Source organism: Otolemur garnettii, unplaced genomic scaffold, assembly GCF_000181295.1.
Source record: "Otolemur garnettii isolate 467f Iridium unplaced genomic scaffold, OtoGar3 scaffold00134, whole genome shotgun sequence".
Lineage (NCBI taxonomy): Eukaryota > Metazoa > Chordata > Mammalia > Primates > Galagidae > Otolemur > Otolemur garnettii.
In genome coordinates this window covers 2916981-2937676 of record NW_003852529.1, presented here as the reverse complement: position 1 = coordinate 2937676, position 20696 = coordinate 2916981, and the positions used below count along the sequence as shown (strand labels likewise).

The 20696-nt window shown below is 47.0% G+C and overlaps 1 protein-coding gene across 1 annotated transcript; it reads left to right on the top strand.

Annotated features, from left to right (window-relative positions):
* The first annotated feature begins 2457 nt into the window (after positions 1–2457).
* On the top strand, positions 2458–19594 carry KDM2A (lysine demethylase 2A). The gene is given in 11 exon segments (XM_023518286.1): positions 2458–2867; positions 2869–2907; positions 5069–5152; positions 6640–6909; positions 7441–7572; positions 9043–9132; positions 11052–11764; positions 13706–13869; positions 14393–14551; positions 15124–15339; positions 16391–19594. Coding segments are annotated over 11 exon segments (2295 nt in total). The 5' UTR covers positions 2458–2621; the 3' UTR covers positions 16573–19594.
* The last annotated feature ends 1102 nt before the right edge of the window (positions 19595–20696 follow it).

Here is a 20696-nt window from a genome sequence, read left to right as displayed (position 1 = left end):
TTTTTTTTTTTTGAGACAGAGTCTTACCGTGTCGTCCTCGAGAGAGTGCCGTGGCATGAGCTCACAGCAACCTCAAACTCTTGGATTTAAGCGATTCTCTTGCCTCAGGCTCCCAAGTAGCTGGGACTATAGTTGCCCGCCACAACACCCAGCTAGTTTTTTGTTGCAGTTGTCATGGTGGTTTAACAGGCCCAGACTGGGTCCAAACCCACTAGCTTGGTGCGTGTGGACGGGTGCTGAGCCAGCCTTATTAATTCTTATCTTTGTTACCAATCTGCTTTTATTCCAAATTAATAAAAGGGGGGTAAATTAGGGCTTATTTGATTTGTGATTTGGAAACTTAGTAGGAATGATTTTCTTTGTACCGTATCTGGTGTTTATCCTTTTCTGGTGGCTCTACAATTTATACTCTCTACAACTTGAAACTTGTATTTGTTTTGGATAACATGTTTCTCTTAAGTATTTGTTCTTCATTATCCTTCCTGGTGGGATAGCACTGAAAACAAAAATAAGCATTTTCCAAGAAGACCTCTCAATAGCTAGATCACTGTTAAGGAAAGCTTTTCTGACAAAATAAGCTGATTGCACTGGGTCTTTGAATCTTAGTGTTCACGGGAGAGGTTTAGGATTAGGATAACAATATAAGCATTTCCAAGAAGAGTTCAACCAAGAGCGGTAAAGTCCCTCCTTCCGTTGGTAAACTACCATAAAAATTAATGTGCAGTACTTGGCAGTAAAGCCCCAGATCCCAGAAAGCCCATTAGGCCAGTTTCTGTACCAGAAACTCACTGAAACAGCTGTCCTGGAAATACATGCGAATTCGTCCAGTGGTGAGAGCTAGATGTGTATGTGAAAGCAGCAACTGCAAAAAAGGCAAGATACATGTGCAAGGATCTAAAAGTTACATAAGGCTCAGCGCCCGCCCATAGCACAGTGGTTACAGTGCCGGCCACATACATCCAGGCTGGTGGGGTCAAACCCTGCCCCAGCCAGCTAAACAACAATGACAGCTACAACAACAATAGCAAAAACTAGCCAGGCATTGTGGCCGGCGCCTGTAGTCCCAGCTACTTGAGAGGCTGAGGCAACAGAATTGCTTAAGCCCAAGAGTTTGAGGTTGCTGTGAGCTGTGACGCTATAGCACTCTACTGAGGATGACATAGCGAGACTCTGTCTCAAAAAAAATAATAAAATAAAATAAAAGTTACATATATTCAGATCTAGACTGCTACTGCTTAGACTTCTATTCCTACTGAGCTTCCCTCATCCTCATATTTGGTACTCTGTCATTTGCTACCTGATAGATGGCTGGAAATTCAGCCAGAGGCTTCAGCCTGGCCAGGGTGGGTACATGGAGGTGTGAGCAACATGTGTCCATCAAGTGGCTGTCAGAAAGTGGCAGTGAGATGTCTGGCAGGATGCACAACTGGCTGTTCCATCTAGAGAATAGCAAGAATGAGGCAGGCAAAACAGATGAGTGGAGAAGGAAATTAGAGGCTCAGCGCCCATAGCTCAGCAGTTAGGGTGCCAGCCACATGCATGGGGTCTGGTGGATTTGAACCCCGACCAAGTCTGCTAAACAAACAAACAAATAAAAATAGCTGGCTATTGTGGCAGTGCCTGTTGTCCCAGCTACTAGGGAGGCTTAGGCAAGACAATTGCTCGAGCCCAGGAGTTTGAGGTTGCTGTGAGCTGTGATGCCACTGCACTCCACTGAAGGCGACATGGTGAGACTCTGTCTCAAAAAAAAAAAAAAAAAGAAAAATAGAAAAGGAAATTGGAGAGTACAATACTGGTACCGTGAGAGCAGCGTCATCCTTAGGAAGACACTGGAGTTGGGAGAAATGTGCCCCCTGGCTTCCAACCTTAGGTTGTGCTTCAGCTGTTAGCCTTGGCCACGCTGGCACTGCTCAAGGACTGCAGCACAGACATTTATAGCACTGTGCTGTGTTAAGTTCCTCCTTGGAGCCAGAGGCAGGCAGCTGTTCTAGACGTAACTAATATGAGACCGCCGTATTTTACTGAACATCTCAATATTGGCTGAAATGTGCCAATTCTGAAGATCTTTTAGGAACACATGGGTTTTGGATGGCAGGCTGGGAGTGTGCTGGGGGACGTGGTAACTCAGAAGGAGCTCAGCTGGGCGCCTGCTTCACCCAGAGAGGCTGGACGCTTCCTGATGCTGTGTTTGCCAAGAGGAGAGAGAGCAATGTGTGTGTGCGGTCGGTGAGAGTGCTCTGGCTGTAACAATAAGAGGTGACCCTGAGGGGAAGGGTGTACACTGAGACAAGGACAAATGTGGGCCAAGGTGCCTAAGTGTAGCCTGCCCAATGAGTTAAAGCCTTCCCTTTCGCTGGCGCCTTCGAAGTCTGCCACCGGAGCCCTCTGGGGGCCGGCCCTGGCTTCTCCTATTGCAGAGGCAGTGGGAGGCTGATGGGGCGGGAGCTGTGACCGAGCTCCCTCCCTGGCGGGGCCTCTGCCAATCGCAGAGGAGAGAGCAGTGGCCGGACACACCTCCTCCCGGCTCTGCAGCAGAACGGCTGGGCCCTCTGCCTGGTGGCTCACTGGAGCTCAGCTCCCCCTCCTGCCATCTTCCGTTGCAAAGCATTTCTGGGAGCTGCATGTGGGTGACGCAGCAGCATTGTTCGCAGGCACAGGAAGCCGCGGCTGAGCTGAAGGGCTCGAGAAGGAGCCCAGAGTGCTGCAGCTGCTACCCCTGGGTTAGAGCCGGACTGCCCTGCCTTATGGGCCTTGGGAGATTACAGAATTTTCAAGTAAATCAGGATTTTCTTAGAGGCAGCAAACCTAACTCCTTCAGGACAACTTCCAATACAGAAAACAAAACAAAGACGCTGGGGAAACTTCACCCAAGAGCCTCGGCAGCTCCAGAGCGACAAGAAACGAAAGGTCAGGCGGTTGGTTGGCAAACCCTTTCTGGTTTAGGGTGTGTGTAACTGCAGGGACTTTTGTCTCAGCAAAGAGGCAGAAAAACTGGCTACCAGGCGAGTCAGGACAATGCTTATGTTACTTTATACTGCTTGAGCCATCATTGCACTTGTTCTCTCACCTGGTGGGATATGTTTTGAATCGGGTTGCTTGGCTTTTCTTTGGAATCCTTTTCCCCTCTCTGCCCAGGCGCCCTGTTTTCCTTCCCTTCCTGTGATCTCTAGGGTGTGGGCCTGTTTGAATGTTCTCCTGAATGCCTGGAGCCTAGATAGGCGTCAGCCTTTCCCACACTCCACCCCCGCTTCCCCATCCCAAACCCCCTCTGGTGAAGGGTGGTGGCTTCTTTATATGGTTTCTTGTTAGGGCCTCTGCTGGAGTCTGCCTTTTTTGATGAAAGCAAAGTGTGCTTGGTTGAATGGCCTCAGCAAAATAAGGCTTGGAAGGAAATCTGCATTTCCCTCCACACCCACACATACCCCAGTAACTGAGTCGAGTTATGTGTGAACAGCTGCCCACACACATCCCACAGTTTTTCCACCTACCCTTGCCTATCCTCCCCACAAAAATCTTGCAGGTAGAATTAGACTGCCTTGGTGAATAGTTAAGTTCCTTTTCTACTCTATTGAACAGTCTTGGGTCTTGCTATGCAGTCTGTTTTGTTGAAAGTGGAAAGTCCCTGTTTGTGGACAGTTCAGTTCTCCTCGGCAGAGGAAATGGGCAGAGTCCTCTTCCTCGGCAGTGCGATGTGGGGGAGGGGAGCTCTGCACTCCCTAGCACACATTTTGAATGGACTTGAATTTTTCACCCTAGGGAGATTAGGAGCCCGTAGCAGAGCCTTGTCCCATGTGGCACCGCACCTCGCCTCTTCACCCCCACGCAGTATGGTGCTAACAGGAGGCTCCAGAAAAGGATGCCATAGCAACTTGAAGTAAATAAAACGTCTGCAAATGAAATCCGTTTGGGGGAAGGTGAAAGGCATCTGGAGACTTGGCAAGAAGGGATCTCCATAGCGGAGCTTTCTGGGTATGAGTTAAAGGGTCTAAGTCCCAACTCAGAGATTTGGATTTGGAGCATGAAAATATTTAAAAGTCCTGTTCTTCAGGCACAGCACAAAGAATTATGAGAATGATTATTAAAGGTAGCCCAGTCTTGTTAACCTTTCCCGGATCAAAGTTTAGTTTTTGTGGAAACAATTACTGTCCTGTACATACCTAAGGCAACCAGGAGTGTGACTTGGCTCCCACATTTAAAGTTCTTTTGCTGTTGACATTGCTTTAGGGCTCGTGAGGTTAGAGGAAGAGGGATTTTATTATGCTTGAAGGTTTGGGTTCAGAAATTTCTGTCTAAAACATAAAAGCCTTGTTTCAGAATAACAGTCAGCCAGTGTGATTCACTTAAGTGGCAGTTTCTTACTGTAGCATTGTTCCGTAGTCATTCAGTCTTGATTGATTAAAGCCATGAGAACTATTCCTCCTAAGATTTTTTCTGCCCCATGTATAGGGATAAAGGCAAATAGCAGAGTGTGCACACACATATGTATGTGTGTGTGTGAGCAAGTGAGAGAGACGGATTTGAGATTGAGATTTCTGTAATCAGCCATAGAAGAACGGAGTCCTGGGTTGAATCAGGACATTAAGGCTCTGCTGTTCTCATTAATTCCACATTAGCCAATCATTTTTGTGCCACTTTGCTCACATCTGCAAAACAAATGCAGTACTTATCTGGTAATATTCACTAATTGGTGGAGAAAAATGAAGGGGCAATATAAAGTCTTATGGTCATATAGAGAACTGTATGGTAAGTAAAACTTGTTGCCCCATTAGCTAGTTGCTTCCGTGTAAAGTATTAGTACAATGAGTATACAAGTAATGGGTTGGGAGCAAAGGTAAGTTTGAAGTCTTGATAGTACTGCAGTAGTCTTAAGTTTGAGTTTTCTTTTTCATCTGTGATGTACTTGTTTTGTAGTGAGTATATATGAAGGGAAAATACAGACAGTTACCAGTTGTAAGCCTGCTTTCCTTGGTGTTTCAGGGAACTGAGACTGAGTCTAGACAGTGTTGAGAGTAGCTGAGTTTTTGTTCACTGTGCTCTGCGTTTTCTTTCTTTCCTCTCCTACCTTTAGATTTTGTTGGAGGAGCTTGCCAACAGTGATCCCAAGTTAGCCCTCACTGGAGTCCCTATTGTACAGTGGCCAAAAAGGGATAAGGTAAGAAACTTCTGCTCGATCCTCAGGCTCCTTAAGCCTTTTGCTGGTTGGTTATTACTATCCTAGGAAGAAAAAGAACTAGAGGCAGACAGCTTTGGGTGCATTAATACAAACTGACAGAAAATCATTACTCAGTTCTATTTTGACTCTTAGGTCAGGATAATTGGCTGTCTTTGGAGGTGACTCTCTTAATAGAACTATCAAACTGGGAGGCTTCCCTTCACAGTCAGACACCAAATTGTCCATTTGTTCACCAGAATGGATCAGCTCCTATCCTTCTAAACCAGTGACTCAATAATCTTCATAGATATGATTTAAAACTAGTCAAAATAATTACATATATACCCCAAAGATCAGTTTTTCTTGGTCATAATGAGATTATGCTCTCAAGATTCCTCTTATTTGGACTTTTCCATATGGAATTGCAAGGAGAAGATAGGAATTACTATGGTCAGCTAGTAAATTTTCAGTTATTAATTTTTATTTCATTTCTTCATTTAGGTCCTATGTAATTTTTCCCATACATCCTCTGCAAGGCTGTGCATTAAAATAAATGATAGCATTCTGATTCTGGCCATGAGTTTAGCAAATAAATTAGGCCCGTCTTTATTGTTCGGTAGCTGAAACTTGCAAAGCCATCACATTCCATGGTGTTTAGGCAGAATGTAAAGGTATGGAGTTGAATGATTAAATTTTTAAAGGACTACCTTCTCCTTCCTAGGGAGAGGAGTCCCATTTGGCCTCTGCTTGGCCATAGGGGAATGCCTCAAAACAATTCATTCAATTCTGGCTGTTGAATATTTTGTGTCAGAAAAGTGCTTATGACATGGTGGGAAATTGAAATAGAAGACATTATCCTTGTCCTTGAAAATGTCACTAGCAGGGTAAATATCAGTGCTAAAATGACAAACATGTAACTGAGAGATGTATTCCATACTTAGAAACTGGAGTGTCTGCTATACACCAGGTCATATGCTTGGATTTGGAGGACTAAAGAAATGAGCAAGACCACTTTCACCCCTAGATTGTTTATTGTCTTGTTTAGAGTATGTTCTGAGTAGTCCATATAAGAAAATACTGGAGAGCCACTGGGGTGATTTCAGTGCATGGCAGTTACATAGAGAACTTCAAGGAAGGGTGAATCTGACAGCTCTTGAAAATGAAAGAGATGTGGCTAAAGTAATAGGCCAAAGGTCTAGCACAAGGACTGGCAGGCTTTTTTGTAAAGGTCGAGGTAGTAAATATTTTAGGTTTGTATGCCATACAGTCAGTCATAGCTTCTTAATTCTACCATTACAGCATGAAAACAGCCATTTTTTAAAAGTTTATGCCAGTAAAATTTATTTATAAAAACAAAGAATGAGCACATTTATTTGCCCAGGCCTTAGTTTGCTGTGCCCTGGGCTAGGTACACTAGCATGTAATCTTCTACCCTCTCCAGCCTTGAACAACATGATATGTTTGACCTCACTGCTTTCTCTTTCCAGCTTAAATTCCCGACCAGGCCAAAGGTACGGGTTCCTACCATCCCTATCACAAAGCCTCACACTATGAAACCAGCTCCACGGTTAACACCTGTGAGGCCAGCTGCTGCCTCCCCCATTGTGTCAGGAGCCAGGCGGAGACGAGTGCGATGTCGAAAATGCAAAGCCTGTGTGCAAGGAGAGTGTGGTGTCTGCCACTACTGCAGGGACATGAAGAAGTTCGGGGGACCGGGACGCATGAAGCAGTCCTGTGTGCTCCGACAGTGCTTGGCGGTGAGTGATCTACTGGGTAAAGAGTTTTAGGGAGGAGCTGTGGTGCCAAAGGAACTGAAATACCCGTAGGGTAGAGTTAAAGAGGTTTCAGAAAGAAAAAATTATGCTCTTTTTAGCTTTCTTCATTTTGTTCCTTTTCGCTCTGGGTAAAGAAGGAAAGTATTTAGCACTGAAAATGGTCTAATACAGTCTTTTGGCCGTGTCTAATTTTCAGACAATAAAGCAGCATTTGAAGGGCAAATCACTACCTTCTTCCCCCTCTTTAAGTAGATTAGAAAGGACCTGTGAGGCCAAGGACAGGCAGACTGAAAAAACAAGTCTCTTTTGGTCTCTAGTGGTAAGGCAGTTGAGTCCACAGTCGTCTCCCCAGTCATTTTCCCCACCAAAGCCCTCTCTCCTTTCCACCCTGCCTCAAGGTTTCCTAAGTGTTTACTAGAGAACTATATGAACCAAACTCCATCTACAGTTTAACAGAAATTGAAATAAGGATCTAAGCCTACCCTTTTGGTTTATATCTTTGTCCTCTTGTAGCCCAGACTGCCTCACTCAGTCACATGTTCCCTCTGTGGAGAGGTGGATCAGAATGAGGAGACACAAGACTTTGAGAAGAAACTTATGGAATGCTGTATCTGCAATGAGATTGTTCATCCTGGCTGCCTCCAGGTGAGGAGAGGCCTGAGGGGTCCCTGAAGTCCCAGCTGATAGAGTGTTTAAAGGTACTGAGTGCAGTAACAGAGTAGAACACCCATTGTGGAAGGCCACCAGCAACTCTGGTGGGGGTCGTCAGCTTTGTGGTCACGCAGTGAAGTGGGCTCACATCGCTTATTTCAGATATCTGCCATGTCCCAGGTACTGTGTTAGACTCTGGAAATAGAAAAGTACACAAAAGAGGCCTGGTTCCTACCCTTGGAGCTTCTGTTCTGGACTCTCTGCACAGTGCGTTTGGAGTCCTCCAGCCATCGTAAAGGACATAGTGTGTTTTGGATACTTTAAGCCTAAAGGCATCTCTGCTACATTACCTCAGGGTATCTCTTGATGCTTCATGTCAGTTCCTGAGGGGCAGTGAGAGTAATAATATCAGCTACCATTTAATGAGTGCTCAGTCTGTATCATGCTCAGTGCAGAGCTCAGAAGCTCAAAGTAGTAAGGAAGTTCACACCTCAGCCTCAGAGATTGAGTCAGCTGACCCAGTATGAGCCCTGTAGTCCCAAAGCTCCCCGGGTGGCCCTAGTGTGTGGCCTAGTGGAGAACTGCTGTTACACATGCATTCTCTTTAACCTTCAAGGCAAGTGAAGTTTCATCTGCCTTATTTTTTCATATTTCTTAAAGTGTATGGGTGCTAGTACTTTCTTGGACTTTCCAGAAAGTGTCATCTATATCATGACTATCACCTGGCCGATGATAATTACCTATATGACACTGTCATTTATTTATTTTGTAGAGACAGAACCTTACTTTATTGGCCTCAGTAGAGTGCTGTGGTGTCACACAGCTCATAGCAACCTCCAACTTCTGGGCTTAGGTTATTCTCTTGCCTCAGCCTCCTAAGTAGCTGGGACTACAGGCACCTGCCACAACACCTGGTTATTTTTTTGTTGCAGTTTGGCCAGGGCTGGGTTTGAACCCCCCACCCTCGGTATATGGGGCCAGCGCCCTACCCACTGAACCACAGGTGTCACCCCTATAATGCATAATTAATTTAATCCTTACTCCAACCCTATAAGGTAAATGTTGTATCCCTGACAGTTGTATATATGCCCACTTGACAGTGAGAACACTGAGTCACAAAGACTAGATCGTTAGGGTCTAAACCCACTAGACTTTGCTGTCAAGATTGGATCTGGTGCCATTGGCCTAAGACTACCTGGAGAGCACAGTGTCAGGAAAAGAGATACAAATTGACCCTCACTATCAGAAGTCTCATGGAGCCTAACTCAAGTAACCAAGAGTGAGGGTAGCCAGCTTCCCAGTGGCTGGGAATGGGTATTAGTGCCATTTGGGGCTAAGTAACCCTTTTTTTCTTCCCTGTGGACCAGTATGTTTAGAAATGGGTAACTCTTCCTGGCTATGTTATTGTTTGATTGAGGAGCTTAAGAGACAGACCTTTTTTCCAACATCTGTCTCTGCCTATAGATGGATGGAGAGGGACTCCTTAACGAAGAGTTGCCAAATTGCTGGGAATGTCCAAAGTGCTACCAAGAGGACAGCTCGGAGAAAACCCAGGTAAAAAAAATCTATTCAGACTTGCACTGTGACAAGAGGAAGCATCGAGTTTGGGAGATTGCTATACATTCACAAGGTCTCTCTGACCTGGGCAATTATTTTTGTTTGGTATGTTCATTATCTTTTTCCTTTGGTAAATTGTATTTACTTTGTTAGAGTTTTTAGTGTTTGGGCAGTAGGGGATGGGTTTGGTTTTTTTGTCTTACTAAATATTGTTCCACTTGGGATCTGCAAATTCTTGAGGTCCTTTTATACTCTGGGGTCCAAGGAGGACAGGAACCACAGCTGGGCCATTCAGGAGGGAAATGAGGCCAGCGGGATGTCTCCCGAGGAATGTAACTAGAGGGAGGCAGTGGCCTGAGGCAGACAGTAAATACAGTGGTGTACTTGAGTTTCCGGTTAAACAGGTTCACATTTTTGTCATGTTCACCTTTGTGGCCTCACAGAAAGCTGAAAGCCCTGCCCATCTCACATGCCCATATGTGTCTTACAGAGGCACCTCCTCCCTTAGAATGGACCAGCACAATGACCTTGGCCAGAGGAACTGAGGTTCTTGGTCCAGTGGTTGCCAGTAGTATGAGACTCACAAGGCAAGACCTGCTGAGGGCACGTTCAGGAGAGGGGCTGGGCTGGTATCGATCCTCCTCCAGGGAACCTACACAGAAGTGGGGAAGAGGGCAGAAGGAAATTTTCTTCTTGTCTTTTTATTTCCAACCACTTAGACATTAAGGTGGTTGAATTTTTTCAGTCTATCTTTGAGAGCAAGGACCTCTAGAGTTGACCAGTGCCAAGGTTCTCCCAAGTTCTTGGACTAGTAGCTTCTACATTTGTCTTCACTAGTGGTGTTGAGTGTTTGTGTCTCTGTTGTGGCAGGTGGGTTGGCAGATGCTTTCCTTTAGTGTTTCCTTCTAATACATTGTAAAAACAAGCATCCAAAATGGTCATTCTCTTCCAACCACGGTTTTCAAAGAATGTTAAGTTGAAAAAGGAACAAAATAAAATGTCTCCTTCAGGAAAACCCTAAACTACTGAGATGCTTTCTAGTGGAACATGTTGACTGGGCTTTGTCACAGGATAGCCACGGGTGGATTTCAGGAAAGGACAAGTGTCTGGAAAGTGACAGTGCTGCAGGATGAGGTTGTGGACTCCTGTGGGATTCCTCACTGCAGTCCTGAGCAGATCTTCCTGTGGCAACCCATTGTCTTGTGGAGGTTCGCATTCTCTGCTCTGTTACTTATGTGGGGGATGGAGTTGAAGAAGCAGCCTGTTAGAGCCAAGTTCAGATACTGGTAGAGCTAGAAGTGAGGGGTGTTTACTGCTGTCAGACTTGGCGTCCTGGTTCTAATGGTATACGTGGGCTTTTTCTTCCACCTACTACTGAAATGAGACACATCTCTTGGGTGAAAGAGATATATTAGAAATAGGATTAAAAATTACATAGGGAGATAGACTTGTGGCCTCTTTAAAGAATATTTTTACCCAGGGAATTATATTCCAGAAATTGGGACAAGAGATGTATAAGGTGGGGAATGGATTCATGCAGCCCAAATTTGACTCTCATTCCTATGTACTTGAACACTAACCTTTTGTCACAGGTAGTTATCCCAAGTGACCCATGTGAAGGTTTTTGTTCTATAATCTGTGTTCTCTGGCATAGGCATGAGCTTAGGTGCTAATCTTTGCAGTCTGGATTGCAGACTCTGAGGGGATAACCCCCTCTACTAGCAGTGCCCTGTCTTCTCTCTAGTTTAGTGGTTCTCAGCCTTCCTAATGCTGCAATATATTTTCATTGTTAAAAAGGAGTCACGACCCACAGGTTGAGAACTGTTTCTCTAGTTCTCTGAGAGCAACAGTGAGGCTTCTTGGAGGATTTGGAAGAAAAGAGGCACTAATGTTGCTTTTTTGGGATTGCTTTGCAGAAGCGGAAAATGGAAGAGAGTGACGACGAAGCTGTGCAAGCCAAAGTCCTGCGGCCCCTGCGGAGCTGCGATGAGCCCCTCACACCCCCACCTCACTCGCCCACCTCCATGCTGCAGCTCATCCACGACCCGGTTTCCCCCCGGGGCATGGTGACTCGGTCATCTCCTGGGGCTGGCCCCAGCGACCACCACAGTGCCAGCCGTGATGAGCGCTTCAAACGGCGGCAGTTGCTGCGGCTGCAGGCCACAGAGCGCACCATGGTACGGGAAAAGGAGAACAATCCCAGCGGCAAAAAGGAGCTGTCTGAAGTTGAGAAAGCCAAGATCCGGGGATCGTACCTCACTGTCACGCTACAGAGGCCCACCAAAGAGCTCCACGGGACATCCATTGTGCCCAAGCTGCAGGCCATCACGGCCTCCTCTGCCAACCTTCGCCATTCCCCCCGTGTGCTAGTGCAGCACTGCCCAGCCCGAACCCCCCAGCGTGGGGATGAGGAGGGGCTGGGGGGAGAGGAGGAGGAAGAGGAGGAGGAGGAGGAGGAAGATGACAGTGCAGAGGAGGGGGGTGCAGCCAGGCTGAATGGCCGGGGCAGTTGGGCTCAGGATGGAGACGAAAGCTGGATGCAGCGGGAGGTCTGGATGTCTGTCTTCCGCTACCTCAGCCGCAGAGAACTTTGTGAATGTATGCGAGTGTGCAAGACGTGGTATAAATGGTGAGCAGGGTACAGGGGTCAGGAGCCAGGGGCATGGGAGCAGGTGGCAGGTTTTCCAAATGAAACGGCAGGCACTTTGCCATCTAAAGGCTTGTGGGGGTCCTGTGAGGAGTAAATTGGCCCCAGTCTGTTTCCCAGACTGTGGACCCTGTTTAATAATGTGGTCAGTTGTGCCTGCAGATATCATTATGGAAATTTGTCTTTTTGTTTGCTCCCCCTGCTCTATACCTTCCCATCTCTCTTTGGTTGGGGGGAGGGACTAATCTGGGGAGATGTGTTTGTACTAAAACTTCAGTCTTAGGGACTGAAAATTTCCCCCCAAGTCAGCTGGGCTCCTCCCATGTTGGTTAAGAGCCTATGATGTTCAATTGCTGTTCTGACGCTAATGACACAGATGAATACACTTAAGCCCCTGTCTCAGCTACCCCTCCGTTCAATGAGAGAAGTGGGGAAGCTTTTCAAAATGAATTTCAAGGTGCTTAACCTTTTTCTTAATTTCCCAAATCTGGATCACAATTCCTTTCTCTGGCAAGCGGGGTCCAGTTTTGAAGTTTACTTAATGAAACCTGGCATTTCTTCTCAAGTAGAAGAGATACTTAGGCAAAAATTCCCTAGTGATGATGAAAAAAAGAGCTTCCCAGCCACTATTATGGTTTTTCCTTAAGCTCTAGGATATACTTTATATCTGGGTCACTCTCAAAGTATCATAGAAGTTTCACATGCCATTAGTAGACTATTTTCAATCTTGACATCAAGGCCCTATTCTTTTTTTTTTTTTTTTTGAGACGGAGCCTAAAGCTATCCCCCTGGGTAAAGTGCCATGGCATCACGCTCACAGCAACCTCCAACTCCTGGGCTCAAGTGAGTCTCCTGCCTCAGCCTCCCAAGTAGCTGGGACCACAGGCGCCTGCTACAACGCCTGGCCATTTTTTGGTTGCAGCCGTCGTTGTTTGGCGGGCCTGGGCTGGGAATTCGAACCCACCACCTTAGGTGTATGTGGCTGGCACCTTAGCCACTTGAGCCACAGGTGCCGAGCCTCAAGGCCCTATTCTTTACAAACATAAATTATTTCCGAAATCCAAATTCATGTGAGATCTATCGAAATTCTCTTAATATTTCTTTTTTTAGGGCTAGTGGGCCTGTCTGGCTCTACCCCTGGGTTTCTAGGCCAAGGTACATCAGAATCCCATTATGTGCTGTTTCCCCTTTCCCTGCCAGCCTGGCAAGGGGGCAAAGGCTGTGAAATAGTAATCAGAAGCCTGCTTGGTGAAGCACTGTTTGTGGCCTATGGATTTGTAGACTAGAGTGGAAAAGCAGGTCTCTGCCTTTCAGTTCTGGTCTAGACTAGCTAGAAAATGTCAAGATAGTACAGAGGCAGAAAGCTGAGGGTGGGAGAGGAGACCTCATAAGGAGCCTCTTTCAGCCTGATACAATAATGCACTTAATGGTGAATTGTAGATGTGCTGAGTACCACTGTGCATCTCAGGCAGCTGCAAATGACTGGCAGGGGAAAGAATGGAGCAAGCCTAGTAGCTTCAGGCAGTAAAAATTCAAGAAATTTTTAAAAAGCTCCCTTATATACACTTCAGTGTGGAGCTGTGCCATAGTAATGCAAATGAAAGAGTTATGGTATATTTGCTGTGTCCCTAACAACTGTTTTTTTTTTTTTTTTCTCAAACCCTCCAGAATAAATTGGGAGCACTAGTCAAGTTATATACACTTGGCATATAGGTTTGCAAAGTGTCTAGTTGCTATAGAGATCAAGGCAACTTTTTGCCTATTCTCTGAGGCAAAAAATGTTAGGGTGTGATCCTTGTATGCTTGTAGAAGAACCCGTGCAGGTGCTATGTGTTTCCCAAAAGCCTCCAGCAGCCTGTGATAGAAGCTCCATTGACAGGCTATCAAGTTAGTGACATCTACTTCCTTTCCCCTGTGTCACAGGTGCTGCGACAAGAGACTTTGGACAAAAATTGACTTGAGTAGGTGTAAGGCCATTGTACCCCAGGCTCTTAGTGGCATCATCAAGAGGCAACCAGTTAGCCTTGACCTCAGTTGGACCAACATCTCCAAAAAGCAACTGACATGGCTCGTTAATAGGCTGCCAGGTAGGTGAGCCAGCCTGCTGCTGATGAGGCTGCTACATGCTTCTCAGTGTTGCTTTAAGACATGCTGTCATTGCCTTCTGCTTAGCAAGAGGTATAAACCCAGGGCCATCCTAATGCCAGTCTCCAAGGTATCACTCTGGACTGGCACAACAATCACTCAGCTGGACAACAAAGAGAATGGGGCCAAGTGTTGCTGCCAGCCATGCAGGTCTCCTCAGCATAGCCACTGAGAAAACTTAGTCAGATACTGCCTTGACCCTTGTGAGCCACTGTTCCCTTCAGCATTTTGAACTCTTAAGAAGACAGGAAGTTACTCTTAGATTGCTCTGGTAGAAGCTAAGGAGATGTTTTAACACTGAAGCTAAAAGATGTCGCGCAGGATATTGTGGAAATCTTTGAGCTGAATTCCTAGGTTAGGACGTAGTCCTTGTCTCCCATTAGACTGGAAGTCTGTTCACCTTGCTCAAATCAGCCAGAAGCTGTGCAGAGTATTTTAGTGCTTGTCTCATTCCATCCATTGCAGGACTAAAAGACCTCCTCCTAGCAGGCTGTTCCTGGTCGGCAGTCTCTGCCCTCAGCACCTCCAGCTGCCCCCTTCTCAGGACCCTTGATCTTCGGTGGGCAGTAGGAATCAAGGACCCTCAAATTCGAGACTTGCTGACTCCACCAGCCGATAAACCGGGTATGCTGTAGGCTTAATTTCTGTGCTCATCTTGGGGTAGCTTTGTCTTTTGACAGACCTCATTCATCTTCAGAAGCTAAGGTAGTCTCAGAAATGGTGCTATAGGAGCACCAAATGAGGACAGTGGGGGACTGTGCAGTCACAGGTTAACTAAGTCAGGCAGATAATACCTACAGACAAGTCGATCTGTGGGTCAGTGGAGTGGGGCACAGAGAATAGAAGCCTGAGGAAGGCAGGGAAGGCTCCGTGGTTGAGAGATATCATGAAGCCGACCACATGTCCTTCTAGAAGAGTGTTGAGGGTGGGGAAGGGAAGGAGCCATTTCCACACCACAGACTTTGCTGTGTACACGAGGCATGATCTAGCGGCTGGAAAGACAGAAAACTTACCCAGTTTCCTAGAAACTAACCCCCCCACACTGCATGCTTCCTGAAGGCAGGGCTGGGTGTGGGCAGTTCTCCTTAACCCCTGCAAGGGGCCCTGGCCAGCAAGTAGCTGATGCTCCCTTGGGCTTTGGAGCTGGGTTAGAGACTTAGAATTTTGATCTAGGCCTTTTTTTCTTACCTGTGCAGGTCAGGATAATCGCAGCAAGCTCCGGAACATGACTGACTTCCGGCTGGCAGGGCTTGACATCACAGATGCCACGCTTCGCCTCATCATTCGCCACATGCCCCTTCTGTCTCGACTCGACCTCAGTCACTGCAGCCACCTTACAGATCAGTCCTCCAACCTACTCACCGCTGTCGGGTCTTCCACTCGTTACTCCCTCACAGAGCTTAACATGGCAGGTATGCTATGTGGCCTTTTATGATGAACAGTGCCCCTGCCTCCTGCAGATTCCAGCCCTTCCTAGAACTTGACCAGAAAACCAGAGTGACCTTGGGTCTGTTGATCAAACCATAATAACTTGTTTTTTCACATCTAGACAAAAATATGGATTTCTATTCCCCCATACCTCTTTTTTTTGAAACAGAATCTTACTCTGTGCCCTGGGTATAATACTATGGTGTCATAGCTCACAGCAACCTCAAACTCTTAGACTCCCAAGTAGCTGGGACTACAGGTGCTGGCTACAATGCCTAGCTAGTTTTTCTATTTTTAGTAGCAACTGGGTCTCACTCTTGATTAGGCTGGTCTGGAACTCCTAAGCTCAAGCAGTCTACCTGCTTCCACTTCCCAGAGTGCTAGGATTACAGGCGTGAGCCACCATGCCTTGGCCTCTCTCTCTTTGTTTTCAAAGAGACAGGGTCCCACTCTTTGCCCAGGCTGAAGCACACTGTTGTGATCATAGCTCACTGCAGCCACAAACTCCTGAGCTCAAGTGATCCTCACACCTCAGCTTCCTGAGTACACCACTTCCAGGTATACACCACTACACCACTGTGCCTTGCTGATTTTATTTTTAATTTTTTGTGAAGACAGAATCTTGCTGTGTTGCCCAGGCTGGGTTTAAACTCTTAAATTCAAGCAATCCTCTTGCCTTGGCTTCCCAAAGTGTGGGTATTTCAACCATGAGCCACCGCGCCTGGCCCCAGTCCGTTTTAGGGGACTGAGGCCTTAGTTAATTCAGGTGCTGACATGGACACCCATCATCCAGCTGCAGTTTGGTCAGCTTTACAGCCCTTACACTTGATGATGGAAATGAGACAGTTGGAGCCCTATAGAGGCCACATTGCTGGTGGCACTTCTGGTCTCTGAGCCAGATAGTTAGGGAACAAAGAAGACTTTTGTTTAGCAGTTTGAGGGGAGGAGGGCTAGGGGAATTGAATGGCATAGGAAATAAAGGCTTCTGTGGCTGTGTGTATGTGAGCATTATTCTTGTGGCCGCTTTCCCCACAGGTTGCAATAAGTTGACAGACCAGACCCTGATATACTTAAGGCGCATTGCCAACGTCACCTTGATCGACCTTCGAGGATGCAAGCAGATCACTCGGAAAGCCTGCGAGCACTTCATCTCAGACTTGTCCATCAACAGCCTCTACTGCCTGTCTGATGAGAAACTGATACAGAAGATCAGCTAAGACATACCCCAGCCAGACTGAACAGGAAACCGATCTTCCCCTGACTCCCCACCAAGGAGAGCCTCTCTCCCTGACCCTGCACGGGCTCTGAGGCCAGCATCACACTCCCTCTCTGCTCTCCTGTCCCTTGAGCCCTTCCGCTACAGGCAGGGTAGAGAGAGTGGTGGACCCCAGGCTTACCTGCCTGCTCCTCTCCCTCTAAAGAAAGGGAGTAGCAAATTGATCTGAGGGGAAAGCACAGGCTGTGCTATTGTGGTGCCTGCTCACCTGTTAGGAGGCTGGGCTCTCAGTTGGGAGGGGGGGGTTGTGCAACCTTCAACTGCACTGGGCCCCAGGCCCACCCTCCCTGCCCATGGTCCTCAGCAGTGCCTGGTTCTGAGCAGCTCCTAGGGAAGAAAGTGGCCCTGTCTCCACAGTCAGGTTCTCCTTGTGGTGTCCAGTGCGTGTCTCTCCTCCATCACTCTCCCGGCTTATGCAGGAGGGGGCTAGCAGCCCCAGAAATTCCAGACCCGTGCAGATCACTCTGGTGCTGTTGAGGTGTCCCCAGCCTCGCATCCATGTCCACTCTCCCTCCTGTCCGCTCCCCCTTTAGCTTGCTTCTGTCCAGCTCGTGCTCCTTCACATAATAAGGTTTCCCACCCAACTGTGTCCCAGACTACCCTCTAGTCTTTTTGAGGTCCTTATTGCACTTAATGGGGTTGAAGCTCTCCAAAGGAGCTGGAACTGTCTGCCCCAGGGACACACTCATTCCACGGCTGCCCAGGCGGATTCTGAGACAGGCACCACCTCCTTGTTTCCCCCTTCTCTTTTGCCTCCCATTGGCTGCCCTTTTCCATATGTCCTCATTCCTGCCTGAATAGGGCTTTCCCAGGATGCATGTCCTCAGAGGGAGCAGCCTGTCTCCCACCAGCTGGGGGAGCTGAGGACTGGGCAAATCTCTACCTGCCTCCTAGCAGGCTCCTCCAGGCCTCTGGTTTAGAGTAGGCCCCAGAGCCCGGGCCTGTGAATAGACCCAGCAGCTCACTGATCTGGCACCTTTGGGGGTGGGTGGGCAAGGGATCCTGCTTAGAAGCCAGTCACCTGCCCTCTGCCTGCAGCCATGGAAGGGGGTGTGCACGTGCCTCTGTGTGTGTGGCTGAGTGTGTTCTGTGTGTGTGAGGTGGGAGGTTGGGAGGGAGCATGGTGTCTCCTACTCCACCGCCCTTTGTTAAGCCCCATCAGCTGCCCCCTTTTACTTTGCATTGAACGGCCTGTCCAAAGATCCTCTCTCTAGGGCAGCAGAGAGCTTTTTGCACTTTAAAAAAAAAAAAAAGGAAAGAAAGGTCGGAATTTCTTCTGGGTCTATATTTAAGTGTGTGAGGAGACGCTCAGTGGCAGCAGCCTGTGGCAAGAGCTTATATGTGATAGATGCAAATTTGCACTCTGCTCCCCGACTGTAAGGATGTTGATAGCACAACCTCATCCCCGCCTTGTCCTCTAACTCCATCCCTTCCTGGCCCCTTTCCTGTAGCCCATTCTTAGGCTTTCCTCCTCCTGAAGCCCTACCGGGTGAGAGGACAGCCCAGGCACCAGGGGTCTGAAGTGTGAGTCACCCAGAGGAGAGATGCCAGCTGCACCCTGCCACTTCCAGAGCAATAGAAGCAGAGGGGTCCCCTCTTTGCCACCCAGCCCAGCTTTGACTTTGGCATTAACTGGCCGCCTTAGAGGAAACTGGGTCTTGGTAAGGGGTGGCATTTTGTCTGTTTCTTCCAATCTGCTGATTCTCTTGGCTGCACCTTAAAAATAGCAGTCTGCTCCTGTGACCCTCTCTGCCCCTTCCATTGGTCTCCAGGCCCCAGTGACCTGGGGCTGCAACTTTGAGGAAATGCCAGTGACTTATTCCAGAGTGCCTCAGTTAGGGGACTTCTCTGTAAAGAACCCTGGGTATGAGCAAAAACCTTATTAATATTATTGTTAATGACCTATAATTGGAAGCTTCCTGCCTTTTTTTGGTTGCTCCTGTGGAAAATACTGAAAAGATTACTTCATTCTGTTTTATTCTTTTTATAAAAGGGGAGGTGGAGAGACCCCTTCAGAGCAGGGATTGTGCCGGGAGAGTGCCTCTGACTTTGGGACATTTCATCCACAGAAATTTCCAAGCTGATGGTTTGTTTTGGGTTTTGGTTTTTATGTATGTTTGTTTTTTGGTTTGGAAAAACAAGCATTTTTACCGTGCACGTAAATTGGTCAGCAGAAAAGGGAGCCCAGGAGTGGCAGCGGATGGATGATGCCCTTGCTGGGTCTTACTTTTCTTTGGGACTATGAGGGGGAAATGATTTTTAGAGGTAAGGGTTGGTCCATATGGAAGAAAGAAGTATCTCTGTTGGGGAACAGAGTAACCTGGGGAGTCCATCACATTTCCTACGTCTGCTCTTAGATACGGCCTTGCCCGGAGAGCCGCCCTCCTCAGACTGCAGGACCAGACCCTGCCTCCATCTTCCCAAGCACCGGGGGCGAAAAACCACAAAGGAAAGGAAGAAAATTTATATATATATATATATAATATAAAATCACTTGGTGATTAAAAAAATAACTGCTCCATAAATAAAACTCCTAAAGTCACTATGTTTAAAGGGTTTGGTTGTGTTTTTTGTTTTTCGGAGAAATATTGTAAATATATATTTTTTGTTGCTGATTTAGCGTTAATCTCCAATGTTGTGCTAAAAAAATTTAAATTAAATGTAAGCATTAAGGAGTCTTATGCTATCTCAGTTGACACATTGGGGTTATTTTGGGCCAGGGAAGGAGGGAAGCTTGTTGGACTTTGTTTTGTTTTTCTACAAGTTCTCCATTATTGGTTTTAGAGAGAGCAAGGACATCTATCCTCTGACACATGGGAATGGGAGATATTTGTGTAATAAAATTTTGAAAAGACAAAAAACAAGTAGCCTCCAATGGGAAGTATTTTGATTTGGGATTTTTTTGTTTTTGTGGGGGGTGGTGTTTTTGTTTTGTTTTGTTTTTTAAATAAAAAGGCTTTAAACACAAAAATCGATACTTTTTCTCCCTTGCTGTGTGTGTGCGCGCAGCGCGCAAATGAGTCAGAGGTCATGGCCAAGGCCAAGACCAGGGACTGCCTGCTTTGCCTCTGTGAGCAGGAGCAACAGAACTGTGGAATGTCTACTATTTGGATTTCTTTAGGGTTTTTTTTTTAACATTAAAAAGCAACACTTGCTTCCAGAAATATAACATTTATTTCATCAAGATAAATTTTCTAATGGATGTGAAAAATTTAGGTGTGAGATTACTTGATCCCTCCTTTCCAAATAAAGTCAGTGCTTAGAGCAGCCCTGCAGAGGTGTCCCAGTGTGGGCCTTTGAGGACAGGTGGGGATTTCTCATCTCCCTCCCCCACCCACTGCCAGGCCATTTGCCACAACCAGCCTTCACCCACCAATGCTGCAGAAAAGTTACCAAGGATGGTCTAGGCCAGATGTGCTCTGACAGCATTTGTCCCCTCTTCCCAGCTGCTGCTCATCACACAGCACATCGAGTATGAGCTTTCAGCCTTTCAGCATGTGTCAGGGTCTACTGAGAACCACATATCTCAAGAGGACTGAGGTCTTAATCCAGAGGTCCTAAATAGCCTTTCTTCACTACCTTCAGAGGAGCTGGGAGGTCCCTGCCTGTCGTGTTCCTTGAACTGATAAAGATCGTCTGCCGTTCTATATGGCCTAGAAACAGGGCCTTTGACTAGGGGCTGATTTAATGCTACTTTCCTGAGGATGGATGCAACTATGTTTAGGTATTACCAGAGAAGACTTAATTTTGTGTCCTAAATATCTCAGAAACCTATCAGCCTCTTAGTACCCTCATCCCTGCCATGCTTGTGGAAGCCACCATTGTCTAGAAGCTCAACCACAGCAACAGCCCTGAGTGGCCTCCCAGCCTCCAGTCCTTGTATTTTAACATACCTGTTAAAAATACAGGTTTGGGCTCAGCGCCTATAGCTCAACCAGCTAAGGCGCCAGCCACATACACCTAAGGTGGCGGGTTTGAATCCCCAGCCCGGACCTGCCAAACAACAATGACGGCTGCAACCAAAAAATAGCTGGGCGTTGTGGCGGGCGCCTGTGGTCCCAGCTA